Genomic DNA, 14,325 nt, shown 5'->3' on the forward strand with positions numbered 1-14,325 from the left:
TGAATAGTGGCTTCCTCTTTATAAAATTGGAAAACAGCTCCTGATTGGAACCTTCTTCATGCTTTTTCTCCTGCTGCCTAGTCTAGCTTTAAATGTTCTAGCAGTTAGACCCCCAATATGCCTCTTCCTGAGAGGAAACATCCTTCCTCTTTCTCAATCCCATGCTGCTGGCCCTGGTTCCTCCACTTACCTCATGCTCTGCACCATCAGTTGAGATCATGTCAGTTACGTCATCCTCATGGGTATTTTCCTTTCCCTCAGACCTGATGACTGAGATGATGGACCTCACAAGTGACCTTGTGGGCACAGGGATCCCCTTCCTGGACTACAAGTCCTACGCAGAACGCATTTTCTTTCCGGGCCACCGTGAGTCCCCACTGCAAAGGGACCTTGACATCCCTGAGTGCCGACGGCAAACAGTGGAGCAGGGCTTGGTCCAGCTCTCCAACCTCCTCAACAGCAAACTCTTCCTCACAAAGGTAATGTCCCTCTCTCTGCTGGCAGCCTGCTGCGGGGCCAGAGCCATGGCACTGGCACCAGGAGGTGGGCAGTGTCTGTTAAGGATCATTCCTTAATAGTTCTCTGCACCACTTCTTCGAAGAGCCAGCAGCTGTAACTGCTCTGTTTTCAGCAGATTCATGCACTGGCTTATCTCTCTCCCACCAGTTCATCCACACTCTGGAGATACAGCGCACTTTCTCTCCGAGAGACCGGGCCTATGTGGCATCGCTGCTCACAGTGTCGCTGCATGGGAAGCTGGAGTACTTCACTGACATCCTCAAAACACTCCTGAACGACCTTGTGGAGCAGTATGTGGCCAAGAACCCCAAGTTGATGCTGCGGAGGTGAGCGAGCCAGCCATGGTCCCCCTGAGGGTAGAGGGACAGAGCCTTTCTGCCTGGCTGGCAAACTCTGAAAGGCTCTGCCAAGTCTTGTAATCCCATTTTGCTATATAGAGGTCCCTAGGTTCACAGTCTTGCCATGTTTGGAAGCTAAACTGAGATCTTCCATGTTTAGATCCCCAGTAGACTCCTATCTGGTCCATCCTTCTGATCTGAACACATTTCCCTTGTTTGAGACCTACCAGAGTCTTTCCACTGTTCCCTGCTTCTTGTCTCTCCAGTTCTGTAATTTGGTGCCTCCTTCAGGCTGACAAGTGCTTCCAATAAGCAGTGTAAGAAGCATTAACTGTGCTGGTCTTGAAAGGCTTTTTTTTTCCCTCTCCATTCTGTATCATGACTTAGTGTGCCCTTCTTCCAAAGGGAGTGATCTTTACCTCCAAATCTCCCTCAATTTGGCAACACATTCCTGTGACCAACCTAATGCTCTTTTTCAGGACAGAAACAGTGGTAGAGAAGCTGTTAACCAACTGGATGTCCATCTGCCTGTATGCATTTGTGAGGGTGAGCTCTTTGTTCCGTTGTGATGTAGAGGGGCCAAAAGAGGGGCGACAGGCACAGCTTTGCTTTGTGCCTCACTCATAGCTGAAATAGTGCCAGGGTCACCCTTGTATTTCAGGGTGAGGAATAAGCTGATCTGCTCACTGGGAACGGGGATTCTCAAACCAGCATCAATGCCACTTGTTTCCAGGATGTGCTACCAGGTCATGGAGGCCTCAGTGTAGCTCCTTTAACTTGAAATGCATAGGCCACAGGCTGGTCTGTGCATGGGAGTACAGATGCTGGTCTAATTCCTTTTCTGGAGGGCTGGGGGAGGTTGCAAGGATTCTCTCAGATTGGTGACACAAAGGCAGAACAATGCCTTGGTCATGTGCATCTCTCTGGTAGCTGGACCATGCATTTTTCCTGTGCATGGAGCAGGAGCTGTTGGCACAGGCTCTGTCTTTGTCTGCTGTGGCTCAGCTGCTGTGTCCTCAGTCCTGCTTGATATCCATGTTTCTGTGCCTGGGGCTCTGCTGGGAGGAGCAAGCTGAACTTCTCTCCTTTCTTTCCATGCCAGGATTCTGTTGGGGAGCCCCTTTACATGCTGTTTCGAGGAATCAAACACCAGGTGGACAAAGGGCCAGTTGACTGGGTGACAGGGAAAGCCAAATATACCCTGAATGACAACCGCCTTCTGAGAGAGGACCTGGAGTACCGCACTCTGGTAAGTGCCAAATCTTCTGTCCTCTTTTGTACAGCAGGGCTGAATGTCTCTGCTGCCCTAACCAAAGCACAGGTGCAGCATCCTGCCACTGTCTCCTGGGAGCCAGGTTTGTTCCAGCAGCACAAGTTCGTAGATGATGAAGAGCTCTGCTAAATCAGGCGCTTTTGCCTCAGGCTGATAGGAGCCTTCACCATATTCATCTGGTATACATGCTGTGCTGTATCTTAGAAATAAGGGGATGATGTTGCTGATGGCACATCGAAGCTCCTGCCCAGTGCTCTGGAACTGGCTTTCAGCTCTTGACACAAGGCTAAGAACACAAGACTGAGGTGTTTAACATCTGTGATGTTTTCTTTTCTGAATCTCCCAGTGAAAGGACTAGCTGTTAATTTGCCTGAATGCCAGCCATCAGAGGTGTAAATGTGTCAGATGTAATCTTATCAGCTGAGTAGCTGTGACCTTTTCTTCCCCAGACCTTAAATGCTTTGACACAAGCAGGAGTTGGTGCAGGAGGGGCAGAAGACTCTCAGGGGATTTCTGCGAAAGTGCTGGACTGTGACACCATAACGCAGGTGAAGGAGAAAATCCTAGATCAGATCTATAAAGGGACGCCATACTGTCACCGGCCAGACCCAGACACCCTGGACCTCGGTGAGCAGAGCTCTTTGGTGACAAAACTCAGTGAGGAAGTGAAGAAATGGTGGTTTGCTGTCTGTGCACAGCACCCTGGTGTTGTGACATTTGTCATTCTCTGCTGAGTGTGCAGAATCACTGACCACTCTGGCTGGACACAACAGGGAAGAGGCTGTAACAGAAGAGGTGGGGGTGGGAAGGAAGCAGTTGGGTTCATTCTCTTTCACTTCATGGTGTTTGCCAGACTCAGACCACAGCAATGGCTTGGGCAAAGGGATATGGAAAAATGTATAGAAAACGTGTAGGAATGGAGAAAGATTTGAGTGCAGTGAAAAGATTCTGTGGGCACTTCCTGGCAGCCTCTTAATAATATATGTCAGGGAGGATTTTACCCAGGGTAGCTAATGAATGGTGGAACTCACAATGGGAGAGAAAACACTCAGTTTTCCATCTTCTTAATTCTGTTGATGAATAATGGTGACATGTAGGGATGAGACGGTACTGAGGAAATAGTAGCTGATAAGAACTATGGGCTCATATTTGTGGTTTGAACCACTTGCTTGAAGAGTCACAATCTGACAGAATGTGTGGGAACATGACAGGTGGAACCTGTAAGGCCATGAGGCCACCTGTCCCTGTGCTCAGAGGGGTCTGTCCTGTGACTGCAGGACTCAGCATCATTACAGGCACTTGCTCAGGTTATTTTCTGTGAAATAGCACAGGTCAAAGTTGATGAGGACCAGAGGGTGTTTAACAAGGTCAGCCAGGTTGACACAGATGATGCCTCGAATTAGCAGTTAATCCTTTCATTTTCTGTGTTTCAATGGCTGTAGAGTGGAGATCAGGGCTGGCAGGTCATCTGATACTGTCCGATGAGGATGTGACATCTGTTGTTCAAGGAACTTGGAAACGTCTGAACACTCTTCAGCACTACAAGGTCAGAACTCAGTCTGCCATTGCCTTATCTCTCCTCTCATCCTTCTACACATTGTCAGGCTCTGTTTGTAGCTCTGGCTCCTGGTACACCAATGTCAAAAGGGTGGATCTTCCTTGCAGAGCATATTCAGATTAAGTCAGCGCTGTGGCTGCAGCCTGACTTCCTCAAACACAGCCCTGTCCTTATCCCGTACCTGAGATGTGGACATGTGTAGGGCTTGGAAGGACAGGCACAAGTTCATACTGCAGTGAAGGTGATGTGCTGGATCTGTTCCTGTTCCAGGCCAGATCAGTTAAGAGGTGATGAGGCACTGAGCTGCCAAGTACCTTCTAACAATGGAAAGAGGGATTTCTTAAATTACCTTGCACCAGTATGTTGTATCTTGCAGTATGTTAGTACCTTGCTGCAACATGTTCTAGATCTGAAGGACCTCAGTCCCTGAGTATTATCTTCGTTGTACTTTGAACATTTGTTTTTTAATTGGTACAGACAAGATTTTCTCACCTTCAGGAAAGACAGTTATGGTGCCTCCAAATCCCTGTTTCTGTCTCTATTTCTAGTGATGGTACAACCTGTTTTGCTCTACAAGCACTTGCCTATTATGCTCATGAGAAACATGACATTTGCTTTGAATATTGTTGTTTTGCTTGTGTGCAGGTACCTGATGGAGCAACAGTAGCACTCGTCCCACGTCTGACCAAGCACATCCACAGGGAAAATCAGGATTACATCCCAGGAGAAAGTGAGTTTGATGTCTTGTTCTCATAAAATTACTTCAGAGCACTTGCCAGTTAGTGGGACAAGTCTCTTGCTGTAGCCCCAGCTTTATGCTGACATAGAAGGCTGACACACATGCCTTGGACCCTAAAAGGATTGTCAGGAAATGTGAAAGCTTGGTCAGGTGAGGTCAAAGAAAAGCAAAAGTGTGAGAGCAGAGGAAGGCTGGGCTAGGTGTGAAAATGCAGAACAAGCACAGTTGTCTGACTCTCTGGGGCTGACCACAGTCTGCAGCTTGCAGAAATCTTTTTACCTTCAGGTGCTGAGCATGGCCTGAGAGGGATGATGGGATGTCAGGCAGTTTCCTTATTGCCTGGCAGAGTGAACAGCTCCATGGATACTCCTGTGGCATGAGGGATAATAGCCACAGGCTGCAGCTTAAGGGATTCAAGTTGGATATGGAACAAAACATCTTCAGCAAAAGGATGGTTCAACCCTGAAAAAGACCACTGAGGTGGTGGGGGATCTCTGTGTGGGGAAGTTTCCAAGACCTTGAAGGTTTTGGGTGAACAGAGGCAACCTGCTGTACTGTTGGCAATGGTTGAACTCTGCAGAAGGCTGAACAGAGGCCTCCAGAGATTCCTTCCCATTTGTGTGTCTGTTATACTGGGAAATCTTGCTTTCATGGGGCTCACCTGGCCAAGGTCTACTCTGAGAGCCAACACTCATCTGTAAACAATTGCTTGGTTTAGAAACACCAATGCTGGAGGATGCAGATGAAGGTGGGATCAAACTTTGGCACCTGGTAAAGCCAACAGAAGAGCCAGAGCTTCCCAAGCATCGGCGTGGGAGCTTAAGAGATCGGGAGCGCGCCAAGGCAATCCCAGAGATCTATCTGACACGTCTGCTCTCAATGAAGGTGAGAAGAAGCACAGATTGTGTTGTGCTTGGGATCTTGCCTTCCTTCATATCCCCCAGCAGATTGCAGGGATGTATGTGAAGATGAAGCAATACTCTTTACCTGCAGTGGCTTTGAGTACATTTGAGTCTTCTCTACATTTTGCTTTGTTCATAAGGTTCTCCCTGGCCTCTGTTCCACAGACCACTGGGCCTCCTTTCTTCTTTGTTGCTGCTCCCTTCAGTGGGGGTGGAATGCCTTTGGATGGCTGAGGGGCTGTCACTGAGAAGAAGAGGGTGATCTCTCATGTGTGAGGCCTAGGCTCTCTACTCTCCTCTGCCTGTGCTGACCCTCTCCTACTTGATTTTCCACAGGGCACTCTGCAGAAGTTTGTGGATGACTTGTTCCAGGTGATCCTTAGTACCAACCGCCCTGTTCCTCTGGCAGTCAAGTACTTCTTTGACCTGTTAGATGAGCAGGCCATACACTATGGGATCACAGACCCTGAGACCATCCATATCTGGAAGACAAACAGGTAGGGTGTTCCTGAGGGCCCTGGAGGAGGCACTGCTGACTTGCTTCGAGCTTGCAAAGTGACAGACACCTCTGCCTTCTGAGGAGGAGCAAAATACAAGTGCAGGGCAGCAGACCATAGGGTGGAGAGCTGGTTTTGCTGGGAGGGCAAAGCAGAGAGATGAAGTAACATGTAGAATATCTTTCAGCACTGTAGCTGCTACCTCTGCTGATGCCCTTTTGCACTTCTGTCCTCTCTACAGCCTCCCCCTGCGGTTCTGGATCAACATCATCAAGAACCCCCAGTTTGTTTTTGATGTTCAGACGTCGGATAACGTGGACGCTGTGCTGCTGGTCATAGCACAGACCTTCATGGACTCCTGTACAATAGCTGACCATAAGTTAGGGCGGGTGAGTACAGAGGGAGAGGGGACCATAGCTGGCACAGAGTTGAGCAGTGCTGCCTTAGGAAGGCAATAATGTTTACATAGCGCCATGGGGACAGCAGGCCAGGCTCCCCCTGGCTTCCATGTGCAGCTGGAGAGTAATGGGGGCTCCTGGGAAGAGAGGAGGGAGGATCAGATTTTGTTTAGCAACAAGAAATTGCTGAGGAGTGCTCTTTATTTACAGCTTGCAGATGTAAATAAAGCTACTTGGGGGACAGAGCTGAACTCCAGTTGGCTATGGCAGACAGTGGGAGTCACAGGATGCAACTTGGGACATTCAGATTAGGCTTTCCACCATCACTACTCACCCTGTGCTGAGGGTGGAACAGTCACCTGAACAGGTCACCAGAGATGGGATGGGTGGATGTGTGAAGCACATCAGGCATCAGCTGTGCAAAGCCAAAGCCAGTGTGATCTCATACTGGTGATCACTCAGCTCCAGGGGGAAGGCTGGACTAGGGATCCCGGGGTGCCTTCATCAGCACATCTCAGGGTACCTCAGACTGCATTACTGGAAGACTGCATTACTGCGTCCACACGCAGAGGACAAAAAAATCCTGATACTGAACAAATGGCAGAAAATAGAAGTGATGGTGTTATCTGCTGAGGTTAGTCCACAGCACAATAAAGGAGCTTTTTGTAACCATTTCTGGTTTTGGATGTTCAAGGACTCTCCAATCAATAAGCTGCTTTATGCCCGGGACATTCCTCGCTACAAGCAGATGGTGGAAAGGTAAGTGATGGATGTGAGGAGTTGTAGTTTCAGCAGTGAGGAGGGGGGACCATGCACTAATTCCTGTGTGCCCCTGTCTAGGTACTACGCAGACATTCGTCAGACCATCTCTGCCAGTGACCAGGAGATGAACTCTGCCCTGGCTGAGCTGTCACGGGTAAATAAAAGTATTTCAGAAGTCACCTGGCTCCTCACCTGTGTATCCAGGAGAAAGTTATTAATGCAAAGATGAGATATTCCAGCTGAGTGTGCAGTTCTGCTCAGACACACTGACTGTGCTTAGTGGCTGCCCTGCACCACAGGCAGGGTGAGGGTCTGCCCAAGCAGCACTGGAGAGAAGAAGGGGTAGTCAAGGATTCAGGGCAAGAAATATGTGATTTTTCCTTTGCTAGCAACTGTTAGTGAATTCTCTTTCTTTTTGCTTTCTTAATGAGCTGTGAGGATACAGAATTTGACAGGACAGTTGTTAGGTATCTCACAGTTTTCTCTAATTTCTTCTCTTATAAACAGAATTACTCAGGTGACCTCAATTCCCTGGTGGCTCTACATGAATTGTACAAATACATCAATAAGTACTATGACCAGGTGAGTGTGTGTTTCCAGCAGGTATGAAAATACCTTTCTTCTTCTACCACCCGAACAAAAAAACTACAAAAATTAACAATTAAGAGCAGCCAGACTATTCCAACACTGAATTGTTTCATTGGCATGCATAACTCATGTCATGAGTTTTTTTTATCAAAGAACAAGGGAGGAGATCAGCAAAAAAAACTTAGCTCTAACTTGGAGCCTCTTGGGATTTCATGTGCGCTTCTTTATTTTTACTCCAATATCCAAATGCTCTACTTAAAGAAGAAATGCAGTTAGTTCAGATTAATGTACTAAAGACTTAATTTTCAGGTGAGAAGTTTAGCATTCTTTTTGTCCTTTGAAGTCTGTAAGTTACTACAATGAGTCTAGAATACTTCTTTTGTGGTTAATTTGAGATTAATTACTACATACCCACTCTAAACTAGAGCATGCTGAATTCCAGCTTGAGGTTCTCCATAATGCATGGAGTTCAGCTGTTTGGGTGTTGTGTGCTGGAGAAAGTCTGCCAGTGAGCTCTGTCTTGTTGCAGATCATTACTGCCTTGGAAGAAGACCCAACGGCACAGAAGATGCAGCTTGGATATAGACTGCAACAGATTGCAGCAGCTGTGGAGAATAAAGTCACAGATTTGTGACAGGCACAGACAGACTGCTCTCCCCTGGCTGAATGGGGACAGTGCTCATCCTAGTTGATAAACAGGGTGTCCTGCTGCCATTGGAACCAGACTCTGCAAGGAACCTGCGGGTGACATGAGCAAGGGGATGGCCAAGGCAGTACAAAGTACAAGCGTCCTTGCATCTCAGAGAATATTTTTTTACAGTTTTTTTTTTTTCTTTTTAAAAGTAAAATGAAACAAATAAAAGGACAAACTCTGTTTTTTCCCTGGCAGACTGCTGAGGGGACCACACAGGTCCTTCCTACAGGTGTTATGTGAATGTGCCAAGTATGCAAATTATGTTATTGAAGAGCCAGGTGACAACACCGAGCGCTGTGTCTGTGGAGTCCTCAGCCTTGCACGGATGCCCTTTCCAGTGCTGGAACACTCCCTGCTGCAACCACTCGCTTCCTTGGGGATCAAGAAGCTTTTCCTGGGTTGACTGCTGTGCTAACTTCTGTTCCCAGCTAGCAAGCACTCCTGAGTAACTCCTTGCATCAATGTCCCTGCTGGTCCCAGATGTTGGATGTAGAAAAGAGAGTGTCCGATGGTGATGGTCTCTTGCTCCCCAGTGCTCTGGTCTCTGACAGCTCGTGTGTGGCACCTGCTCAGCTGGAATGTGCTCACCAGCATGGGTGCTTGCCATAGGGCCCACTGTAAATGAACAGCACCCCCTCACCCTTTCCCTCAGGACAAATTTAATGTGTGAGAGTCGCTACCCGGCTCGCTTCAGTCTCCACTGACTCAGCTCGGATCTGTCTTCCTGGTTCCTTGTGGTCAGAGGTTGCCCTGCTCTTTGGAAAAGCACAACAAATGCCTTGTGCCACTCCCCCTTCCTCCAGTGTCCAGCTGTTCTGCTGCTCTGAACTGGACTTGTAAATACCCTCAAAGTTAATGTATTTAAATGCTAAAGGAGAATGTTTAACTTTGTGGCTTTGAGACAAAGCTTTTCTTGGAGAAGTATCTCTGTGCACTTCTACTGACAACCGTCTGTCAGCACTGGAGCAGTTTTCTCCACTGCTTTGTCTGCAGGGATAACTTGTAGGTGTCTCCGTTGTCGTACCAGCAGCTTGCCTTTCCCCACGGCTCAGTCCCAGGCTCTCTCTATGCTCTTCTTTTAGGCTTGCCTTACACTTAACTCTCAGCTCCACTGCTCAGACTCTCCTGTTGTGGCACATAGAAGGGTTACTTGGTGAGCTGTGAACTCAAAGGAGCTGTCAAGCACAACCATGATGTTCCCAAGGAGGGTCGGGTGTCCTGCAAAAAGGAATGACTTGTGCATGGAGGAGAGGCTGTGGAGCAGGCACAAGCACAGTTAGTTGGCAGCTGTCACTGGGCAGCTCCTCACTGCTCCCTCCTTAGTTCCTCCACTTTGTGAACAGTCCTCTGCCCTTCTAGGAGCTAATTTATAAGGGTGCTTTACTTGTTCTCTCTCCCCCTTGCCCCCCCACCACCCTCCCAGCTGCTAATTCCGCACTGATGTCCTGTGGGCCTGGGGCAGGTAGACAGGTCTGACTCCTCTGCCACTACTCTGAGGTGGGCCAGGAGGGAGCAGAGCTAGAACAGAGCAGGATCACATCCCTACCTCTCTTTACATTGCAAACAGCAGTAATTCCAGGCCTGCTCCATCAGCCCTGTGCTTTGTGCGAGTGCTGTGCAGTTGCAGAATTGTTCTTGGAGCAGGCTAACGCTGGCCTCTCTTCCTACAAAGCTGGCTCTTCTGTGACCCTCTCTCAGCAGTACACCTGTATTCCCATGTACATGGTGTGCCCAGAATATGAGCATCCCTGTGCAACCTTCTGCTCCTATCCTGCTGTACAGAGCAGCAGGGTGGCTGGCTGGCTGCTGCCAGGCAAAAATGGGGCTGCAGAGTTTGTCTCTTTCCCCAGGTGAGGACCAGTTAGGGTCACACTCCTGCCTGACTACCCATTTCCACAAAACTTATGGGAACTTAGCATCTCTGAAACCTTTGTTTTGACTAAATCTGATTGAATTGGTCACCCCGAAAGGCTGTGTAGAGGAAAGGACTGCTGGATGGGAAAAAGCCAATACAATTCATGTTAGTAAAGCCCATTCCTTTAGGGACTGCAGGAGGAGATTCCTTGGTTTGAGGCAGGTGCAGGTGTTGTGGTGGAGTAGCATTGTCCCCTTGTGTGTTGGTGGATGGACTTCCCGCCCTAGGAAACAAGGCCTGGTTTGTGGCCTCTCCAACTTGCTCAGTGTCTGCCAAAAGCCACAGAAACTCTGCTGGATTTCTGGCTCTACAGACTGTCAGTGTCTGCCCCTATTTTTGCAGAATTATCTCTGCATGTTCCCAGTACGGAGTGGCTTGAGGCTTAATTCTCATTCCACCTCCCACTGGTATCCACATTCTCCCTGCTTCTGTGTTCCTGGATGTTGGAAATCATCTGCTTTCTCCAAGTGTATCTGTGAAAGTCTGCTTATATTAGAAGGATAATCAAGACTTAAAAATAGAGCTAAACATGGGTGATTGACTTACTTAACATGTTCAGCTTGTCCTTGCATGGCTGGACAGGACACACTGCCCGGTGCAGGTGCAGTGAGGGTGGAAAGCTGGTAGTGCCCATCTCCTCCCATCCATCTGTCCTCGGTGTTCTAGATACCAGCATCTTCCTCCCTGTGGACACACACTGAAGGCCCTCACTGGGATCAGCTTGGGTGTTTAAGCATGGCCCCTCTTATCTCCGTCCGTGCCCCTCTCCTGTGGCAAAATCTGTTTCTGTGGCGGGGTTCTGTTGCATTTAAATTTGCACAAAACGGGTTTTATTATGAAACTCCCTTTTGCAGGGAAAAATTATTTATTTATTCCAAGTTTTTTCTGGTCTCTGCCTGATTCCACTACCAACCAGGCATTCCTTGTCAAGGACAGAGAATCCCGTCTGGGTGTTCCCATTTGCTCACAGGTAGCAAGTTCTGTGGGCACCAGCAGAGAGAGCCCTGCCACCGCGGCCGGTCCCCTGCTGTGGGACACAGGGATGTCACTGCTCCGGTGGGACTCCCAGGACCGTGATGCTCCCGAGTGGCAGGCACCCAGCTTTATTTAGTGCTGTGGTCAGAGGGAGGGACTTGCTTTTGCCGTGGTCTGGCTGAAAGGCTGAGAACTGATCAGTGTTAAGATAAATCTCCGTTAGTGTATTTGAATGTCTCTCCCTTTGGCACGATGAAGCACAGCTGGCACCCACATGATGTAGATGTGAGAGCTCTTGCTTTCATCTGTCTGGTGGCAAATTCAGGCTGTACCTGAAGGCTTTTTTATTTTGGTAGAAATGATGGCTGGTTTTTTTTAAATTAAAATAGAGGGTTCTTGGATTCTGCTGCCTTGGTGGAATGCCATTTCTTTTTCAGGGTGTGCCCTGGTTGCAGCAAGATGCTTTTTTTTTTTTTTTTAATGTGTGCCTTTCTTGTGGGGATGGTTATTTTGGTTTCCAGAACACCCAGGGCATTTGCTCTTGTAGTATTTTTCCTGATCTGTGTCATGGTGACTCTGCTCTCTCCCAGCCTTGTGACTTGGTGTCTGTCTGTCTGTTATGGTATGGCCTGACCTGCATTTGTGCCCTGCCACACCTTAGGTTCTGCTCAGAGCACCCAAGGTACTGTCTTTCTCAAGTTTGAATTAATAATTAATATAAAAAGCTTGAAAAAAAAATCTGAATTTTGTTACATAGTGTAATAACTGTTTGTAGATACTGTTCTGAGATGTAGGAATCTATTGGTGATATAAGAGGTTTTGTCTGTAAATAATCAGTTTAGAGTCAAAATGATTTTAATAAAGAGAATTCTTACACAATAATTCAATAAATTTTAATATACAACCTCTGTGTCATGCTGGTATTGCATGATGATGCAATTACACAGAATGTATTTGCCTCTTTTTCTTCCTAAGTGGAAACTGTACTCCTAAGCACCAGGACCCGGAAGCTGTGTGAGGAAGGAGGCTTTTCCCTCCTCCCTAGGCTGTTTCTTCAAGAGAACCTTGTGCCACCTTCCACCTGCATCCCTCTGCAGTTTCCCGGGCTCAGATGCCATCCCTGCCCACGGGAGCAGGCAGCCTCCCTCCACAGACACTCGTTTTGGGCTGGCGCCGGGGCCACGTGGTGCTTGGCAGCTCTGGCTGTGGTCTCTCGCTGTGGTTAGGGTTGCTGAACCTTCGCTGTTCGTCAGTGTTGGTCACTGTTGTCCACCAGCGTGAGGCAGAAACCGGTGCTCCTAATTTACCAAAGCAACTTAGTTCGTAAATGAATTTCACAGTTCTTCCCAGACAGCAATCTGGCTCCTGGCCCATCTGTCCTCTTTCCTTCCCTCCCCTTCCTTTAGGAGCAGAGTTCTGTACAGTCTGCTTCTCCCCCTCTTTTAGTCCCTCCTCTCTGTCCTCTTTGCGTTCTTGTTGCCCTTTAAGGGGTCACAAGCCGCTTGTCCCCTGCATGCTGCCCCGCAGGGCTCAGCACCCGGCCTGGCGCAGCCTCTGCCCCCTCCCTTGGTATTTTTAGTGCAGGAAGGCAGGTGAGAGCAGAGGGGCACAGGCAGGGGGAGAGCCACTCTGGGAGGCCCTGGCCCGGGTTTGGCAGCCTGGAGCTGCAGCGGAGCTACTGCAGGCAGGGTTAACCCTTTGCTGCAGGGCTGGGGCCTGCTCTCGGCAGCCTCAGCCAGGAAACCCGAGCGAGCCGTGTGAGCGCAGGGCCCCAGTGAGGGGGAGGCCAGGCCATGCCCGGCTCCGGTGTGAGGCTGCAGCTTGTGGCACTGGGGGTAAAAATGTGATTCTGACTGTGTGTGGCCTTTTCCTCCCCAGTGTTGCTTGGTGCTGGGATGCTCGTGTCCCCCCCAGGGCTGTGGGCAGGATGCTGCTGTGCTTGCTCTCCAGGAGACAGGAACGGGGGCAGCATGGGCTCTGTGACCACCAGCACCCTGCTGTGATGGTGTTCGACTGTGTGCAGGCGCTGCTGGAGAGGCTGAGCTTCCCCAGGTCTGGCAGCGTGGCACACGGGTTGGGCTGGGAACAGGGATGGCAAGTCCTGCTGACACTCTGCTGTGAGCAGGGGGAAGAGTCAGGCAGCCGCACGGTTTCTGGGTCTGGAGAAGGCAGAGCAGAGGGGGAGGACTTCTCTGTTTCCATCTCAGCAGAGCTGTGAATTTCCCGCTATAAATAGTTGCTGTGGAGACTCTGAATCTACTGCAGGCTGACAGGCCTGCTGCCAGGGAGGCAGGGAGAGGCCAGCAGTAAAGTGAATCCACCGCAGCTGTCTGAGGTCTCCTGCTCTCCCAAAGCCAAGATTGTTCCCAGAAGTGGTGCTGTGATCTGATACCCTGCCCCACTCCTCACCACGTCCATCCAGCGATGCAGAAGTTTGGTGGGTTAAAGGACATCCCTCCTGGGACAGTGCAGACTAAAATCAGAGCAGGATCAGATGGTATCTCACTTTGGGGAGCTCCAGAGCGAGCCAGATGACAAAGGGAATGGCGTGTCCTACCCCTGAGCTGCTGCATGGTGAGTCTGGGCTGGGCCCTGGGGCTCAGAGCCCTGCCAGGGCTGCTTGTGTGCTGCATGCCGTGACTTGCAGGGGTGCTGTGCTCAGCAAGGGCTTGTAGGTCTGTGGTGGTGCAGAAACTGAAAATGTGTATTGCTCTGGTGAGTTCTGCCACTCCAAAGGTCCAGGTGTCATAAGGCATGACTGGTGTTGGGCAGCTCTGTACACTGTTCTGTGCAGGTTGGGTGAAGGCGTCCAGGCCATTGCTCCTTGTCCATGGCTCTCACAAGCCAGGCAGGAGCAGTTCTTGGGCTGAAGTTCTCTGAGCTAGTCCAGGCTTGCAGTAATTCAATGGGTTCTGCACAAAATAGTTGGAATGATAAAAGCAAAATAAGTTGCATTTCATGTGAAAGTGTCAAGAAATGAAGGATTAAAAGCACCAATTGTCCTTTATCACAAAGCTTAGAAAAGTGCATTTCACTTTCCTGTACCAAGTTGCATAGCAACACCCTTCATCTTTTGCCAGTGCTTCCATCCAGAGAGGGTGGATGGAGATAAATCTTGCATGCCTAAGGATAGACTTGTCTTGCCTCTGCAGCAACAAGGCCACCAG

The 14,325-nt window shown here is 49.2% G+C and overlaps 1 protein-coding gene across 4 annotated transcripts in view; it reads left to right on the forward strand.

The window, feature by feature from the left end:
* Nucleotides 1-12,062, forward strand: part of PLXNB1 (plexin B1) — a 77,425-nt gene extending 65,363 nt beyond the window's left edge. For 3 of the 4 annotated variants that reach the window (XM_068201971.1, XM_068201972.1, XM_068201973.1), the window contains 14 exons: nt 262-479; nt 667-845; nt 1,337-1,403; nt 1,960-2,106; nt 2,580-2,757; nt 3,573-3,676; nt 4,334-4,418; nt 5,146-5,312; nt 5,666-5,826; nt 6,068-6,215; nt 6,919-6,983; nt 7,065-7,140; nt 7,494-7,568; nt 8,104-12,062. In XM_068201971.1, coding sequence (XP_068058072.1) covers nt 262-479; nt 667-845; nt 1,337-1,403; nt 1,960-2,106; nt 2,580-2,757; nt 3,573-3,676; nt 4,334-4,418; nt 5,146-5,312; nt 5,666-5,826; nt 6,068-6,215; nt 6,919-6,983; nt 7,065-7,140; nt 7,494-7,568; nt 8,104-8,208 — 1,775 coding nt within the window. In that variant the 3' untranslated portion in view covers nt 8,209-12,062. Of the gene's footprint in view, nt 1-261; nt 480-666; nt 846-1,336; nt 1,404-1,959; nt 2,107-2,579; nt 2,758-3,572; nt 3,677-4,333; nt 4,419-5,145; nt 5,313-5,665; nt 5,827-6,067; nt 6,216-6,918; nt 6,988-7,064; nt 7,141-7,493; nt 7,569-8,103 lie in introns of those variants that run through there. The other variant, XM_068201974.1, reaches the window with a different exon arrangement.
* The last annotated feature ends 2,263 nt before the right edge of the window (nt 12,063-14,325 follow it).

Source organism: Anomalospiza imberbis, chromosome 11 (genome assembly GCF_031753505.1).
Source record: "Anomalospiza imberbis isolate Cuckoo-Finch-1a 21T00152 chromosome 11, ASM3175350v1, whole genome shotgun sequence".
NCBI classification, from domain to species: Eukaryota; Metazoa; Chordata; class Aves; order Passeriformes; family Viduidae; genus Anomalospiza; species Anomalospiza imberbis.